The 19,672-nt window shown below is 37.5% G+C and overlaps 1 protein-coding gene across 3 annotated transcripts in view; it reads right to left on the bottom strand.

The window, feature by feature from the left end:
- Positions 1-19,672, bottom strand: part of TAOK1 (TAO kinase 1) — a 170,630-nt gene that overhangs the window by 75,567 nt on the left and 75,391 nt on the right. For all 3 annotated transcript variants that reach the window (XM_057501085.1, XM_057501087.1, XM_057501086.1), the window contains 2 exons: positions 18,443-18,556; positions 15,909-16,000 (listed from right to left, as the gene is read on the bottom strand). In XM_057501085.1, the coding sequence (XP_057357068.1) occupies positions 15,909-16,000; positions 18,443-18,556 (206 nt within the window). The remainder of the gene's footprint in view (positions 1-15,908; positions 16,001-18,442; positions 18,557-19,672) is intronic.

Below are 19,672 nucleotides of genomic sequence, written 5' to 3' on the forward strand. Positions count from 1 at the left end.
TCTTTATATGTTGGTTGTTTTATTCTGTGCTCTTTTGTGTTTCCTTTGACTGCTTTTGTGGGTAGTTGATTTTATTTTTTGCCTTTAGTTAGTATTTGGTTGGTCTGCTTTCTTTGCTGTGATTTTATTTTCTCTGGTGACATCTGTTTAGCCTTAGGAGTGCTCCCATCAAGAGCAGTCCCTCTAAAATACCCTGTAGACGTGGTTTGTGGGAGGCAAATTCCCTCAACTTTTGCTTGTCTGGGAATTGTTTAATCCCTCCTTCCTATTTAAATGTTAATCGTGCTGGATACAGTATTCTTGGTTCAAGGCCCTTCTGTTTCATTTTATTAAATATATCATGCCATTCTCTTCTGGCCTGTAATGTCTCTGTTGAGAAGTGTGATGATAGCCTGATGGGTTTTTCTTTGTAGGTGACCTTTTTCCTCTCTCTAGCTGTCTTTAAAACTCTGTCCTTGTCCTTGATCTTTGCCATTTTAATTACTATGTGTCTTGGTGTTGTCCTCCTTGGCTCCCTTCTGTTGGGAGTTCTGTGTACTTTTGTGGTCTGAGCGACTATTTCCTCTCCCAGTTTGGGGAATTTTTCAGCAATTATGTCTTCAAATACACTTTGTATCCCTTTCTCTCTTCTTTTCTGGTACCCCTACAATGCGGATATTGTTCCTTTTGGATTGGTCACACAATTCTCTTAATATTGTTTCATTCCTGGAAATCCTCTTATCTCTCTCTGCATCAGCTTCTATGAGTTCCTATTCTCTGGTTTGTATTCCCTCAATGGTCTCTTGCATCTCATCCATTCTGCTTTTAAATCCTTCCAGAGACTGTTTTATTTCTGTAGTCTCCCTCTCTACTTTGTCTGTTAGCTCTTGCATATTTCTCTGCAGCTCCATCAGCATGGTTATGACCTTTATTTTGAATTCTTTTTCAGGGAGATTGGTTAGGTCTATCTCTCCAAGCTCCTTCTCTGGAGTTGTCTCTGTGATTTTGGTCTGGATCAAATTATTCTGCTTTTTCATGGTGATAGAGGTAGCTGTGGGGAGCTGTCACGTATGTCGGCTGGGAGAACGCCGCTTCTTGCTAGTTTGTGGCCTTCCTCTCCTGGGAAAATGGCAACCCCTTGCAGCTTGTGCTAGGCAGCTGCGCGCAGACGGGGTCTCTGATTCTTGCCCGGTGCTGTGGAGTAAGCTCCGCTGTTGCTGTGGGCGTGGCCGCTCTCAGGCTGCTCCTCCACTATGTTGGGGCTGCGTCGGAGGGGGAATGGGTGGGAGGCTGTTTATCACCATGAGGGGCCTCAGAGCTGTGCTGTTGCCCAGGGGGTTAGGTCACCTGGAGTTCCCTAGGATTCCCAGCTGCTGGGCTAAGTGTCCTGGGATGCTTCCATCCAGGTTTGGGGTCCCTGTCCCTTTAAGACTTTCAAAAAGCACTCGCTTTTCTTTGTCCCAGGGGCACCGACTGTGGGGATCTGCTCACAGGTTTTACTTTCCCGTTTCCCTAGTATCCAGCACCCGATGCATTGTGTGTCTGCGCTCTGGTCCAGATGGCTAGGGCTGGGTATTTAGCAGTCCTGGGCTCCCTCTCCCTCCCCGCTCTGACTCCTCTCCTCCCGCCGGGAGCTGGGGTGAGTGACACTCAGGTCCCGCCAGGCCGCGGCTTGTATCTTACCCCCATCGTGAGGTGCTGGGTTCTTGCAGGTGTAGATGTAGACTGGCTATTGTCCTGTACCTTCTGGTCTCTCTTTTAGGGATAGTTGTATTTGTTGTGTTTTCAAAAATATATATGGTTTTGGGAGGCTTCCGCTGTCCTACTCATGCCACCATCTTGGTTCCTCCCCCTGCCTTTATTGCACATTAAGGATCTTCATATGTTTATTGAAAACTGAGTTCACTACAATATCTCAAATCCAATACTATACTACTATTTACTCGAGCCTTCTCTTTCCATTATTTGTAACACCCTTTTCTGACAGTAAGAAACCTCTCTCATTATCCTTAATATATTTGATGCATCACCCCTGATGATCTGTCATCTTGGCCACCAACCTTTCCCCTTTTCCCCATCAAGTTTTCAAACCCCATTCCAAGTCTGTCTACTTCATCCACTCAGTTTCTGACACCCCATCCAAACTGGATCACTTTCTGCAGTGAGGCCCTCCTCATCAGTCCTCAGGAGGGAAGCCCCCTTCCTTTCAATCAGGCACTGCCATGTGTCAGGTTACCCACCCCCAAATATGGACCTGCTCCTTGGCCTCTGACACCCCATGCTCGGCTACTTCCAGGTATGAATGCTTCGGTTACCCCACCAGGACTCTGAATCTCCAAACTTAACTGTCCCCCTACCTGCGTAGGTTCTGTTTCCACATACAAGGCATTCTGTGCGTGGGAACTCCCTCCTCTACTCACAGGACAATGACACTCCACATTGGGCTACCATAGCTGAGTAGGTGACATGGACACCTACTTTATACTGTCCTACAACAGCTCTAAGAATGACTAGTTTGAACCAGCTATAAGAATGACTAGTTTAAGAATTACAAAAGAAATTCTTTTTTCTTTCTTTTGGTATCATAAATCTACAATGACATGAGCAACATTATGGTTACTACACTCCCCCCATCATCAAGTCCCCACCACATACCCCATTACAGTCACTGTCCATCAGTGTAGTAAGATGCTATAGAATCACTACTTGTCTTCTCTGTGTTGGACAGACCTCCCCGTGCCCCCACCCCCTACATTATGTGTGTTAATTGTAATGCCCCTTTTCTCCCCTTGTCCCTCCATTCCCACCCATCCTCTCCAGTACCTTTCCCTTTGGTAACTGTTAGTCCACTCTTGTGTTCTGTGATTCTGCTAATGTTTTGTTCCTTCAGTTTTTTTCTTTGTTCTTATGCTCCACAGATGAGTGAAATCATTTGATACTTGTCTTTACCGCCTGGCTTATTTCACTGAGCATAATACCCTTTAGCTCCATCCATGTTGTTGCAAATGGTAGGATTTGTTTTCTTCTTACGGCTGAATAATATTCCATTGTGTATATGTACCACTTCTTCTTTATCCATTCATCTACTGATGGACACTTAGGTTGCTTCCATTTCTTGGCTATTGTAAATAGTGCTGCAATAAACATAGGGATGCATATGTCTTTTTGAAACTGGGCTGCTGCGTTCTTAAGGTAAATTCCTAGAAGTGGAATTCCTGGGTCAAATGGTATTTCTATTTTGAGTTTCTTGAGGAACCTCCATACTGCTCTCCACAATGGTTGAATTAATTTAAATTCCCACCAGCAGTGTAGGAGGGTTCTTTCTCCACAACCTCGCCAACATTTGTTGTTGTCTTTTAGATGGCGGACATCCTTACTGGTGTGAGGTGATATCTCATTGTGGTTTTAATTCACATTTCTTTGATGATTAGCGATGTGCAGTATCTTTTCATGTGCCTGCTGACCATGTGTATTTTTACTTTGGAAAAATATCTGTTCTGGTGTTCTGCCCATTTTTTATAGGGTTTTTTTTTGGTGTTTAGTAGTATGAGTCTTTTATATATTTTGGATGTTAAACACTTATAGGATAAATCATTTACAAATATACTCTCCCATACTGTAGGTTACATTTTTGTTCTGCTGATGGTGGTCCTTTGCTGTACAGAAGCATTTTGTTTGGTATATAGTCCCACATGTTCATTTTTTTTTTCTCTTCCTGAGCAGTTGTGTACAGGAAAAAAATGATCACACTTATGTTTGAGAGATTTTTACCTACATTTTCTTCTAAGAGTTTTATGGTTTCATGTCTTACATCTAGATCTTTGATCTATCATGTTTACTTTTGTGTGTAGAGTTATAGACAGTAATCTAGCTTCTTTTTCTTGCATGTAGCTGTCCAGTTTTGTCAACACCAGTTGTTGAAGAGTCTGTCCTTTCACCATTGTATACTCATGGCTCCTTTAGTATATATTAAGTGACCATATATGCATGGGTTTATATCTGGGCTATTTTGTTTCATTCATCTATGGATCTGTTCTTGCGCCAGTACCATACTGTTTTGATTACTGTAGATTGATAACAGAGCTTGAAGTCAGGGAGCAAAATCACCCCAGCTTTGTTCTTTCTCAGAATTGCTTTGGTATATGAGGTCTTTCGTGGTTCCAGATGAATTTTAGAACTATTTGTTCTGGCTCATTGAAAAATACTGTTAGCATGTTGATACGGATTCCCTGACTGTAAATTGCTTTGGGCAGGATGGCCATTTTGACAATATTAATTCTTCCTATCCATGAACATGGGATTATTTCCATTTATTGGTTAATTTCCTCATGAAGAAGGTATAGGTCTTTTACCACATTTGCTAGGTTTATTCCTAGGTATTTTATTCTTTTTGAGGCAATTTTAAATGGAATTGTTTTCCTGATTTCTCTTTCTGCTAGTTTGTTCTTAGTATATAGGAATGCAACAGATTTCTGCATATTAATTTTGTATCCTGCAACTTTTGTGAATTCAGTTACTAGTTCTAACCATTTTCTGGTGGAGTCTTTAGGATTTTCTATGTGTAATAATATCATGTGATCTATAGACAGTGACAGTTTTACTTCTTCCTTCCTGGTCTGGATGCCTTTTGTTTCTTTTTCTTGTCTAATTGCTTTGGATGGTATTTCCAACACTATGTTGAATAAAAGTGGTGAGGGGATATCCTTGTCATGTTCCCAATATTAGAGGAAAAACTTCTAGCTTTTAGCTACTAGGTAGGGTATTAGCAGTGGGATTGCTATATATGGATTTTATTATGTTGAGCTGTCTTCCCTTTATACTTATGCTAAGAGTTTTTATCACAAATGGATGCTGAATTTAGTCAAATGCTTTTCTGTGTCTATTGAGATAATCATGATTATCAGCCTTCATTTTGTTAATGTGGAGGATCACAGTGATCTGCAGATATTGATCCATATTTGCACCCTGGGATATATCACAGTTAATCATGGTGTATTATCCTTCCAATGTATTGTTGAATTACGTTTGCCAGTGCTTCACTGAAAATTTTTGCACCTATGTTCCTCAGGGAATTTGGCCTGTAACTTTCTTTTCTTGTAGTGTCCCTGTCTGGTTCTGATTATGAAGGTAATGTCGGCTTCATAAAATGAGTTTGGAAGTACTCCCTCCTCTTAAGTTTTTCAGAAGAGTTTGAGAAGGACTGCTATTACTTCTTTACATGTGTGTTAGACTGCAATAGTGAAGCCTAACTGGCAGTGGGATTGCGAGTGAATTTCCTATTTTACTTCTGGTCCTGGATTTGGTTTCTGGGATGTTTTGATTACTAATTCAATCTCTTTACTAGCACTCAGTCTGTTCAGATTTTCTATGTTATCATGATTCCGTCTTGATTGGTTGTATGTTTCCAACAATTTATCCATTTCTTCTATGATGTCCAATATGTTGGCATATTAACTGCTCATAGTAGTCTCTTGTGATCCTTTGTATTTCTGCAATATCAGGTGTAATGCCTCTTCTTTCATTTCTGATTTTCAGGCCTTTTTATCATGGTTAATTCTAACTAAAGGTGTGTCTATTCTTTTTATCTTTTCAAAAAACAAGCTCTAAGTTACATTGATCTTTTCTGTTAACTTTTTAGTTTTTATTTCATTTATTTCTGCTCTCATCTTTGTTTTTTCCTTTCTTCCTCTAACTCTGGGACTGGTTTATTCTTGTTTTTCTCATTTCTTAAGGTTTCAACTAAGGTTGTTTATTTGAGAAACTTCCTAGCGTCTTAAGGTACCCATTTATTGCTATGAACTCCCCTCTTAGAACTGCTCTTGGTGCATCCCATATATTTTGGTATGTTGTATTTCCATTATTTGTCTCCTTATGTCTCCTTCTCCTTTGATGCATTGGTTGTTACAATAGCATGTTCTTTACTCTCACATAGTTGTGAATTTCCCATTTTTCTTGCAACTGATCACAAGTTTCATACCATTGTCTCAGGAAAATGTTTGATATACTTTTCATCTTCTTAAATTTATTGAGACCTGTTTTGTGTCCTAACATATGATCCATCTTGAAGAATGTTCCATGGGTGCTTCAGAAGAATGTGCATTTTGTTGTTTTGGGATGGCATGTTCTGTATATGTCTGTTAAGTTCATCTGGTCTAGTGTTCTGTTAAAGGCCAGTGTTTCCATATTAATTGTTTTGTCTGAATAATCCATGCATTAATGAAAATGGGATGTTGAAGTCCCGTACTTTTATTGTACTGCTGTCTATTATTCCCTTTAAGTTTATTAATATTGCTTTATATACTTAGTTGCTACCACGTTGGGTGCATAAATATTTACACATTATATCCTCTTGTTGGACTGATCTCTCTATCATTAGGTAATGTCCTTGTCTCTTATTAGTCTGTTTTAAAGTCTATTTTGTCTTTTGTAGGTACAGCTACCCAGGCTTTCTTTTGGTTTCCATTTGCATGGAATATCTTTTTCTATCCTTTCACTCTCACTCTGTATGTATCCTTACATCTGAAGTGAGGCTCTTGTAGGCATCATACACATGAGTCTTATTATTTTTAACCCATTCAGCCACACTGTCCTTTGACTGGAGAATTTAGTCCTTTTATAATTAAAGTAACTAGATAAGTATGTACTTATTGCCATTTTGTTTATTGCTTTCTGACTGTTTTGTAATTCCTTTGTTCCTTTCTTTTTCCTCTTTCTGATTTGATTTCCTTGGTAGTGGTATGTGTAAATTCCTTTTTACTTTTTGTGTATCTACCATAGCTTTTAACTTTGTGGTTATCATGAGGCTTACATAAAACTAATATTTATAATTATCTATTTTAAACTGAAAATTGGGAAAGCATTTAAAAGTTCTACATTTTTATTTCCCATCATGTTTTACATTTCTGATGTCATAATTTACATCCTTTTATTTTGTGTATCCTTTAACAAGGAACTGCAGTTACAATTACACCGTTGACATTTCTGAAATTTTATACTCTCAACATGTACTTTTATAATCAGAAAAAAACGGCACATTTTATTTTCATAAAAAGAACTGTGCAATCATGCACATTGCCTGAAAAGCAACCAAATTGGGGTCTTTTTCATGAAATTGTGAACAAACATATAAAATCTATGCGAAAATTCAAGTTATTGCAACCTCTAAATTCATAAATAAACATGAGTAAATCATTCATTAATACTTGTCATATTTATTTAGAACTGTATTTACCAAAACCAAAGACACTAAAATTGACTTCACTTTTGCTCTCTTACCTACCCTGTAAGAAAAGTTGGCTTTAATTCATTATCCTTAATTATTTTAAAGTAGAAAAGCATGTAACATATATTTCCCAAGACAGCTAAGCGAATTTGCATACCAATATCAGGCCTTGAGAGGGAGAAGCCAAGATGGTGGCGAAAGTAGGGGAGCAGAAATCTCCTCCCAAAACCATATATATTTTGGAAAATACAACAATACAACTATTCCTAAAAGAGTGACCAGTGGATAAAGTACAACAATCCTAGATCTCCATTTGTGAGAACTCAGCACTTCACAAAGGGGATAAGATACAAGCCACGGCCCGGCAGGACCTGGGCGCTCCCCAGCGGGAGGAAAGGAGTAGGAGCAGGGAGGGAGTGGAAGCCCAGAACTGCTAAATAACCAGCTCTAGTAATCAGCACCAGGAACACACTCATTGCATGGTGTGCTGGATATTAGAGAAACAGAAGATTCCCCGCATCTGTGAGCAGGTCCCCGCAGCCAGCTTCCCTAGGACAAAAGAAAAGTGAGTGCTTTTTGAAAGTCCTAAAGGGACAGGGGCCTCACACCTGGATGGAAGCATCCCGGCACACTCAGCCCAGCAGGTTGGGAATCCTGAGGAACTTCAGTCGTCCCAGTCCCCTGGTGGGAACACACCCCTGAAGCCCCTCACGGTGATAAGCAGCTTCCAGTCTTTCCCCAGCCAGCGTGGCCCCAACACACCAGTGGAGCAAATGGAGAGTGGCCGCACGCACCCGCAGCGGCAGAGCAACTGGAGAGTGGCTGCACTCAGAACAACTTCCCAGAATCTCCTTCAGCGGCGCAGCCAGCTGGGTCAGACCCAGAGGCAGCCACCAGCATGCAGCTGCCCAGTAAAGGAAGAGGAAACTGGAGTTAGGCGCGAAGGGATGCCATTCCCGCAGGAGCGCACACCCGGCACGCCTGCCACTCCCCATAGGGCTCTGGGCTACCCTGATGACGACCCCACCCTCGGCAACTTAGGGGATTAATCTGGAGGCTATGGCAGGTGTGTGGGTAACTGACACAGGTAGCTGAGAAGGGCAAGGCAACAGCAAGCAGGAAAGTACTTTGTTCTCCCAGCTAACACACACACTACCTGCCTACAGATACCTCTACTGCCATGAAAAGGCAGAAGAATTTGGTCCAGTCAAGAATTACCCAGACAACTCCCCGAGAGAGGGCCTGGGGAGATAGATTTAACCAACCTTCCTGAAGAATTCAAAATAAAGGTCATAACCATGCTGATGGAGCTGCAGATAAATATGCAAAAGCTAAAGGATCAAGTTAGGAGGGAGAATACAGAAGTAAAACAATCTCTGGAAGGACTTAAGAGCAGACTGGATAGGGTGCAGAAGGCCGTTAATGGAATACAAATCAGAGAACAGGAACACAGAGAAGCTGAGGCAGAGAGAGAGATAAAAGGATCTCAAGGAATGAAACAATATTAAGAGTACTGTGTGATCAAGCCAAATGGAACAATATTCGGATTATAGGGGTACCAGAAGAAGAAGAGAGAGAAAAAGAGATAGAAAGTGTCTTTGAAGAAATAATGGCTGAAAACTTCCCCAAACTGAGGGAGGAAATGGTCTCTCAGACCATGGAAGCCCACAGATCTCCCAATACAAGGGACCCTAGGAGGACAACACCAAAACACATAATAATTAAAATGGCAAATATCAAAAACAAGGACAGAGTATTGAAGGCAGCCAAAGAGAGAAAAAAGGTCACCTACAAAGGAAAACCAATCAGGCTATCATCAGACTTCTCAATAGAAACCTTACAGGCCAGAAGAGAATGGCATGATATATTTAATGCAACGAAACAGAAAGGCCTTGAACCAAGAATACTGTATCCAGCATGATTATCATTTAATATGAAGGAGGGATTAAACAAATCCAAGACAAGCAAAAGTTGAGGGAATTTGCCTCCCACAAACCACCTCTACAGGGTATTTTAGAGGGACTGCTCTAGGTGGGAGCACTCCTAAGACTAAATAGATGTCACCAGAGAAAATAAAATCACAGCAAAGAAAGCAGACCAGCCAAATACTAACTAAAGGCAAAAAATAAAATCAACTACCCACAAAAGCAGTCAAAGGAAACACAAAAGAGTACAGAATAAAACACCAAACATATAAAGAATGGAGGAGGAATAATAAGAAGGGAGAGAAATAAAGAATCATAAGACTGTGTTTACAATAGCTTAACAAGCTAGTTAAGTTAGACGGTTAGATAGTAAAGAAGCTACCCTTGAACCTTTCGTAACCACAAATCTAAAGTCTGCAATGGCAATAAGTACATATTTCCAATAAACAACCTAAATGTAAATGGAATGAATCCACCAAACAAAAGACACAGAGTAATACAATGAATAAAAAAGCAAGGCCCATCTGTATGCTGCTTAGAAGAGACTCACCTCAAACCCAAAGACATACACAGACTAAAAGTCAAGGGATGGAAAAAGATATTTCATGGAAACAATAGGGAGAAAAAAGCACGTGTTGCTGTACTTGTATAGGAGAAAATGGACTTTAAAACAAAGAAAGTAACCAGAGATAAAGGACATTACATAATGATAAAGGGATCAGTCCAACAAGAGGATATAACCATTATAAATATATATGCACCCAATACAGGAGCACCAAAATATGTGAAACAAATACGGACAGAATTAAAGGAGGAAATACAATGCAATGCATTCATTCTATGAGACTTCAACACACCACTCACTCCAAAGGACAGATCCACCAGACAGAAAATAAGTAAGGACACAGAGGCACTGAACAACACACTAAAACAGATGGACTTAACAGACATCTACAGAACTCTACACCCAAAAGCAGCAGGATACACAATCTTCTCAAGTGCACATGGAACATTTTCCAGGATAGACCACATACTAGGCCACAAAAAGAGCCTCAGTAAATTCAAAAACACTGAAATCGTACCAACCAACTTCTTAGATCACAAAGGTATAAAACTAGAAATAAATTGTACAAAGAAAACAAAAAGGCTCACAAACACATGGAGGCTTAACAACATGCTCCTAAATAATCAATGGATCAATGACCAAATTAAAACAGAGATCAAGCAATATATGGAGACAAAGGACAACAACAGCACAAAGCCCCAACTTCTGTGGGATGCACCGAAGGCCATTCTAAGAGGAAAGGATATAGCAATCCAGGCCTATTTAAAGAAGGCAGAACAATCCCAAATGAATAGTGAAAAGTCACAGTTATTGAAACTGCAAAAAGAAGAACACATGAGGCCCAAAGTCAGCAGAAGGAGGGACATAATAAAGATCAGAGAAGAAATAAATAAAATTGAGAAGATTAAAACAATAGAAAAAAATCAATGAAACTAAGAGCTGGTTCTTTAAGGAAATATATAAAATAAATAAGCCTCTAGCAAGCCTTATTGAGAATCAGAAATGAGAACAGAAAAATCACGACGGACCCCACAGAAATACAAAAAATTATTAGAGAATGCTATGAAAATCTACATGCTAACAAGCTGGAAAACCTAGACAAAATGGACAACTTCCTAGAAAAGTACAACCTTCCAAGACTGACCAAGGAAGAAACAGAAAATCTAGACAGACCAATTACCAGCAAAGAAATTGAATCACTAATCAAAAAACTACCAAAGAACAAAACTCCTGGTCCAGGTGGATTCACCACTGAATTTTACCAGGCATATAGAGAAGACAAAATACCCATTCTCCTTAAAGTTTTCCAAAAAATAGAAGAGGAGGGAATACTCCCAAACTCATTCTATGAGGGCCAGCATCACTCTAATACCAAAACCAGGCAAAGACCCAACTGAAAAAGAAAATTACAGACCAATATCCCTGATGAACATAGATGCAAAAATACTCAGTAAAATATTAGCAAACCGAATTCAAAAATACATCAAGAGGATCATACACCATGACCAAGTGGGATTCATCTCAAGGATGCAAGGATGGTACAACATTCGAAAATCCATCAGCATCATACACATCAATAAAAAGGACAAAAACCACATGGTCATTTCCATAGACGCTGAAAAAGCATTCGACAAAATTCAACATCCATTCATGATAAAAACTCTCAACAAAATGGGCATAGAGGGCAAGTACCTTAATATAATGAAGGCCATATACGACAAACCCACAGCCAACATCATACTTAACAGTAAGAAGCTGAAAGCTTTTCCTCTAAGATTGGGAACAAGACAGGGATGCCCACTCTCCCCACTGTTATTCAACATAGTACTGGAGGTCCTAGCCACAGCAATCAGACAAAACAGAGAAATACAAGACATCCAGACCAGTAAAGAGGAAGTCAAACCGTCACTATTTGCAGATGACATGATATTGTGCATAAAAAAACCCTAAAGACTCCACTCCAAAACTACTAGAACTAATATCTGAATTCAGCAAAGTTGCAGGATACAAAATTAATACACAGAAATCTGTTGTTTTCCTATGCACTAACAATGAACTAGCAGAAAGAGAAATCAGGAAAACAATTCCATTTGCAATTTCATCAAAAAGAATGAAATACCTAGGAATAAACCTAACCAAGTGGATGAAAGACCTATACCCTGAAAACTACCAGACACTCTTAACAGAACTAAGAGGACACTAAAACAAATGGAAACTCATCCCATGCTCTTGGCTAGGAAGAATTAATATTCTCAAAATGGCCATCCTGCCTAAAGAAATCTACAGATTCAATGCAATCCCTATCAAAATACTAACAGCACACTTCAACGAACTGGAACAAATAATTTTCAAATTCATATGGAATCACAAAAGACCCTGAATAGCTAAAGCAATCCTGAGAAGGAAAAATAAAGTGGGGGGGATTACACTCCCCAACTTCAAGCTCTACTACAAAGCCACAGTAATCAAGATAATTTGATACTGGCAGAAGAATAGAGCCACAGATCAGTGGAACAGAATAGAGAGTCCAGATATTAACCCAAACATGTATGGTCAATTAATATATGATAAAGGAGCCATGGACATACAATGGAGAAATGACAGCCTCTTCAACAGTTTGTGTTGGCAAAACTAACATGTTAGAGAATGAAACTGGATCATTATCTAACCCTATACACAAAAGTAAATTCAAAATGGATCAAAGACCTGAATGTAAGTCATGAAACCATGAAACTCTTAGAAAAGAACATAGGCAAAAATCTCTTGGACATAAACATGAGCGACTTCTTCATGAACATATCTCCCCATGCAAGGGAAACAAAAGCAAAAATGAACATGTGGGACTATATCAAACTGAAAAGCTTCTGTACACCAAAGGACACCACCAATAGAACAAAAAGGTATCCTACAGCATGGGAGAATATATTCATGAATGACACATCCAATAAAGGGTTGACATCCAAAGTATATAAAGAGCTCACCACCTCAACAAACAAAAAGCAAATAATCAAATCAAAAAATTGTCAGAGGAGCTGAACAGACAGTTCTCCAAAGAAGAAATTCAGATGGCCAACAGACACATGAAAAGATGCTACACATCGCTAGTCATCAGAGAAATGCAAATTAAAACCACAATGAGATATCACCTCACACCAGTAATTTGGCCACCATCCAAAAGACAAAAAAACAATAAATGTTGGCAAGGTTGTGGTGAAAGGGTAACCCTCCTACACTGCTGGTGGGAATATAAATTAGTTCAACCATTGTGGAAAGCAGTATGGAGGTTCCTCAAAAAACTCAAAATAGAAATACCATTTGACCCAGGAATTCCACTTCTAGGAATTTACCCTAAGAATGCAGCAGCCCAGTTTGAAAATGACATATGCACTCCTATGTTTATCACAGCACTATTCACAATAGCCAAGAAATGAAAGCAATCCAAGTGTCCATCAGTAGATGAATGGATAAAGAAGATGTGGTACACATACACAATGGAATATTATTCAGCCACAAGAAGAAAACAAATCCTACCATTTGCAACAACATGGATGGAGCTAGAGGGTATTATCAGTGAAATGAGTCAGGCAGAAAAAGACAAGTTATCAAATGATTTCACTCATCTGTGGAGTATAACAACAAAGAAAAAACGGAAGGTGCAAAACAGCAGAAGACTCACAGAACCCAAGAGTGCACTAACGGTTACCAAAGGGAAAGGGACTGGGGAGGATGGGTGGGAACGGAGGGATAAGGGGGGTGGGGAAAGAAAGGGGCATTATGATTAGCATGTATAATGTGTGTGTGGTGCACTGGGAGTGCTGTACAACACAGAAAAGATAAGTAGTGATTCTACAACATGTTACTACACTGATGGACAATTACTGAAATGGGGTATGTTGGGGAACTTGGTGAAGGGGGGAACCTTGTAAACATAATGTTCCTCATGTAACTGTAGGTTAATGATACCGAAAAAAAAAGAAAGTGCATAATGAAAAAAAAGAAAAAGAAATACAACTGCATTGTACGTGTATGTTGTACATGTGTATACCACATGTACTTATATGCGTCTATACTGTAGCACATTTGGGTTGTTTCTCATCTTTGTTGTTTACTATTAAAAAGACTGATGCATTGAATCATTATGTTGTAAAACTAAATCTAAGATAAAATCATATGTCACTTCAATTTAAAATAAAAATTTTTTAATTAAAAAAATACCAGGCCTCTATACCTGTTTTGTCTAAAAGAGCAGCTACATGTTACTATTTAAATGCAAATTATTTTTTTAAACAATTTTTAAAATTAAGTTATTATTGATATACACTCTTATGAAAGTTTCACATGAAAAACAATGTGGTCACTACACCCATATTATCGAGTTCCCCCCATGCCCTATAAACGCAAACTTATTTAAATGAAATAAAATTTTAAATTCAGTTTCTCGGTTGCACCAGCCACATTTCAAGTGCTCAAAATTCATGCAAATACAGAATATCTCTATCACTACAGAACATTTCATTGGCCTATGCTACTCTAGATCTTTCCCCTGGGTCCAGTGTCAGGTTCTGGTTCATGACATTTCAGAATTTAAAACATCTGTAAGTAAAAATTTTAAAAGTGATCATGTAGGAGTTTCTAAAAGTTGAAGATGCCACATGCATGCCTAAAACTCTAAGAATTTCTTCGAAATGTCTCACTCCTTAAAAATTATCTAAAGGCGGTCACATCTGAAGTTGCTGTATTCTAAGTGTAAAAACTCTCATTGTGAAGGATGTCTATTTTATGAACTATAATAAGAAACTAGAAAACATGGAAAAATAAGAATCCATCCTATAGAAACTCTGGAGTTTATACACTTCTTTCTCAGCAGTATAATTAGCCAAGGAATACTTTCTAATCAAATGAATATCAAAATATATCAATGATATCTAAAAGGATCATTAATGCAATTTCACTATCCAAAAGGGGCACATACATGCATCAACCACATACCCCATGAAAATACCCCATAGCCAGAGCATATTAACCAGCTTCTGTACATTTACACCCAAGTTTCTTAAGAAATTAATTAGGATGTACTGGTAGGAAAAAGAATCAGGAGTTAAAGAACAAGAGTTTAAGATACCTAAAGATATTTTCAAATGGAAGAAACACTTTGAAAACCTCAAATTGAGACCAAAATATCAGAAGAGGATGACATGGTAATCTCCAAATCTCTCTTTGCTGATGTCAAGCTTTAAAATATATATGATGATATAGAGCTTGAAGGGAATGATTAATGTGGGAATCCTAACAAAAGTGAAAAAATATAAAGGTTATATATATTATTTTGGAAAAATATTAGATTGCAAGAAAGAAACAGCCTGGTTATAGTGGAAATTATAGTATTTATTGTGTAGTGATAAGCAAGCTTTTACTTTTATTTTACCTCAATTTCCCTATCTGCTTTTTTTACTACTGACAAACCCAGGTTAATGATTTATCCAAATGACACATAGTTTTTACTTTAAACGTGCTGTTTTCGATCTTTGGTCACTCCTGGAATTGTTCAATAAAATATTCCCAGTATTTCCTACTATTAAATAAAGCTTAAAGGAAAAAAAAAGGGAAGGTATTATGGACTGGTGCAGGGACTCAAGAGCAAGAAGATGGCCATCAGCTTCAATTATACTGACAGTTCAATTACCCACCCTGGCTCACTTACAATGGGAGTATTAGCAGTTTTGATGGTCCACTGCTTTAAGCATAATTCCACTTAAGGCAACAGAATAAAATGTGTGCATAAAATCAAACTGTACAATAAGGTATGCAGCCTGATAATCTAATCTTGATCCCTAATACAAAGTATTAAGTAACCAAAGTAGTGATAAGTAATTCATGAATGCTTTAGAGACCCTTCATACATGGTAAATCTATAACCATAGACATATTCTAGGTGTTTAACAAATACTCATTAAATGTTAGACACAGATACCTCAAAAAATTAATACCACAGTAGAAACTATTTTAGACCTAATAATATATTTAGAGCTAAGCAAATGTAATTTACCTAAACTAACATATATATAAAAATTGCCAAATAACAAAAGTAACAACTTTAATAGATTTATTGCTCCCCTTAAGCACTGGTATAAAAATAAAAATCTGTAATTTGGTACAGAAATTGAGGTAAAACATTGATCAAAACTTACTATACACAGTAATAAAGAGCAATGCTTACCTAGTTCAATACATGTTATTCCAAGAGACCATACATCTACTTTGCCATCATACTGCCCTTCATCCATGGCTAAAATTACTTCTGGGGCCATCCTAAAACATAAAATGTCATTTAAAGTTAAAAAAGAAAAGTACACTATTCTTTAAAATCGTAATGACCATCTACATGGAGAACACCTGTGTGAATTCCAGATGATATATGTGGACAAAAGAATTCTCACAATTGGAAATAAAGGCATTACAGGTTGTGAGGTAAATATTTACCATTGCACATACAGTGTGGGACTTATTCTCACCATTTGTCACGATCATGTAACAGCGTCCTGGAGGAAAGATTCCCCAGAGAAGGGTTGTATTCTGCATCAATTCAAGTTTGCAGATTTTAATACTGTATATACTTTATGCCAGTGGTTCTCAAACATTTTGGTTTCAGTATCTTATTACAAAAGTCTAGATTTTGCTTGAAAGAGGGCATTTTATCACTGGCACTGTTTCCTTGAAGTAAACAAGCTCACTACATTTAGCTGAGAAAATATCTGCCACAATAAGCAAAAATGAATAAGCAGTCTGTCAGTCTTTTTTTCTAATAGTAGTAGTGTTCTGTGATCAAATTGGCTACGACTGCTACTCATAACTAAATAAATCATACAATTATTAACCTTAGAGGCATCTCGGTTATAAAATGAAACACTAATTCGCATCTTCAGCTAGACTCTAATGTTCGCACTGGTATGCTTCACCTTATACTTCCTTTGTACTTGTTAAGCACAGACATTTAGAAGAGTTTCTGACTGCTCAATAAGATTATCACCAGGAGTATGTGTGTTCCTGTGTGTAAAAACATGTAAATACGTACACAGTACTGTTTTCCTAATATACTATGTACAAATTAACACATGTAACTTTCAATTGCCAATAATAGAGGGGTTCTAATGTGTTAAGATGTTGAAGTAAGCTTGGGGAGTCACTAAGTTCAACAAAGTTTAAAAAGTAGTTTTATTTCTAATGCACAACTTTCTAGCTCCTTTCTAGTATCTAATATTGATCACTGATTTGTAAAGAGGGGGACCATTAAGAAGCATTATTTGTCCAAAGAACCCCTTTTTTATAGAGGGGCAGAGAATTCTATCTAACTAGGGTTCTACATAACAAATTTTTGGTCATACAGAGCAGTAGTCTTCAAATTTTTTATTTTCTTACTTCCAATGAATTTATTTTAAAAATGTATCCACTTGTACATTTTTGAGTTGGCATCAAAATTTTATAAACTTAATAACTGCAAAGGATATAATTCACACATATGTATGTACATTATTCTGTATATGTGCTTTACAGATATTTACAACTTGGAGCTGAGGACCTAGCTCATTCAATTCATTAAAAACACTGCTGTATAATAACCTAATTAGCAAACCCAGTCTGCACGGTCATATCAACCATTCAAATCAGAATTATTTTCTATCAGGAAATGCCAAACTTCTTTTTCAATGTAAATAACATGTTAATGTGTCCTCATGACAATTGTCCCAGTTATAAATGAGGTAATTCATGATCCACTAGAAAAGAAGATGGGAGGGAAGATAACTGGGGAAAAGAAAGAGCAAGGAGTAAAAGGAAGTGAAGAGAGATGACTGTGAAGGCAGAAGGCCCTTGCCAAAACTTTGTGTCCTAACTCTTCAATATTTCTAATGCTATATATTCTAATGTTATGTATTCTCAAGTTGTCCCTCTGGTGATGGTTTGAGGCTTTTAATCCTCAGAACAATGCATCATTCTACTTTCAGGACTGGTGAGAAGCCTTTCTTTAACAAAGTGGGAGTTGGGAGATTTGAAAGGTAAGTGGAAAAGAAAATGCAGTAGACCTAAGACACCTCTCAACATATACAGAGAGAAAACACCTATGGAAGGTGAAGATGTGGAAAATTATTCCCCTCAAACTTGCTGACATTAATATGGAATTATTTATGAATAAAATTAGATGATGTCTAGAACTTGCTTCAAATAACTGGAGGTGGAGGGAGGGCAAGAGGAGCAAGTACACAGGGCAGCTGGGCCCTGGGGTAGTGCTGTTAGGCTGAGCTGACCGCTATGTGAGCCTTCCTTATATTTTTGTCTATTTCCCTGTATACTTGAAATTCTCTGTAATAAAAAATTAAAACAAAAAATTCCTCATCAGCTACCAGTCTTCAGGTACTCTTATTCAGAAGATGACACACAGTAAGTATAAATCTAAAGAAAATTTCCACTTAGGATTATCTATCTTCTCCCTTCTTATATATTTAAATTTTTTTCACTCCTACACCCAATATATGATGTAGATGATAACAGGAAAGAAACGTTGGGGGGACAAATGAAATAATAGGAGATACAAGGGCAGCACTCCAAATCTATATTTGAAACTAACCATAGTGCTTATTTAGAGTAATATCTAAAGTAGCACTGTATTTCCAAGATAAAGATAAAGCATCTGAAAAAAGTACAACCACACTGCCTATTTCAATTATGAGGATCAATACCAGACAGAACTATTCTTACCAATATGGCGTTCCCACAAAAGAATTGGCAGGAGAGGCCATGGAAGCAGATCCAAAGTCAGCAAGTTTCACCTGGCCTGGTTCTGTCAGAAGGATATTTCCTGCTTTGATATCTCTGGGTTTAATTAACACAGAAAATTAATTCTCTTTCCTTCATAAGATTATACTGAAAATGATAAAAAGCATATAAAAATTTATAAATAGGGAAGAAGAAATCATAATAATTAAGGCCCTGGTTAATCTCTCAGGTGGGATGAGAATTAAGATCCAAATTAAGAAATGAGAGACACAGAATTCCTGTAAGTATATAGTAACAATTTTCTAAAAGAGAAGATAAAATAGCAGTAGAAAAAGAAGAAAAAATTAGGTAATTAATAGCACATACTCTATATTTGAGTTTTTGTTTATTGGTACAAATAATGGTTTAAAATTTTAGCTGTACATTCTTATGTAACTATAAGATTTCCGAGTATATCCTTAACATTAAAATGGAGAAAAAGAACCTCATGCCCCAAATTTATTTTTTTTAATTACTCATATTATTCCTAACTTTAGCATAGTTCTCCTACCTAAATACGAAATGAAAACTGAAAAACAAGGATAGGTATTATCAATGATCCCAAATTTACTTTTAAGCTCTTTTCTAAATCAGTAATGTACATGTGAACTAAGAAAATTATGATGGGATTGTATGCCCAATGGGCACCATAACATTCAAAACGAAATAAATTTCTAAGCACTTGTCAATTTATACTATATAGTATTACAGTGGATATAATATTAAGTCAATCTATTTTCTTCCATTTGATTTTTTAACAAATGGATAGGTTCTTTGAAGTTGAGAAGACCTTAGGTTTTACTTCTAACTCTTCCATTCTCTTACTTACTATGCATGTGGATTTCTCTTGGACCTTAGTATCCTCATCTAAAAAACTGATAACCCATTAATTTGCAGCGACTCTACTTTAAAGTTTACTATGTATTGTCTGGTTCACATAGATAATTTTTTAAATGCTAGCTTCCTTCTAAAAACAGGGAAAACCAATACCAATGTTAAAAATGTAGTTTATGATGGTTTAATCTTTAAGGTACTATCCACTATCAAGGATTATCAAGGATTATCTCAAAAGCATAGAGTCTTAAGTAGCTTTTACTTGTCTCTGTCATGGAATCAAATCTGGCATTATGAGTCACCAGGAGGACAAAAGATCTAGGTTAGTTCTAGTCTAAT

The sequence above is a fragment of the Manis pentadactyla genome, chromosome 4 (genome assembly GCF_030020395.1).
Source record: "Manis pentadactyla isolate mManPen7 chromosome 4, mManPen7.hap1, whole genome shotgun sequence".
In the NCBI taxonomy this organism is placed as follows: domain Eukaryota; kingdom Metazoa; phylum Chordata; class Mammalia; order Pholidota; family Manidae; genus Manis; species Manis pentadactyla.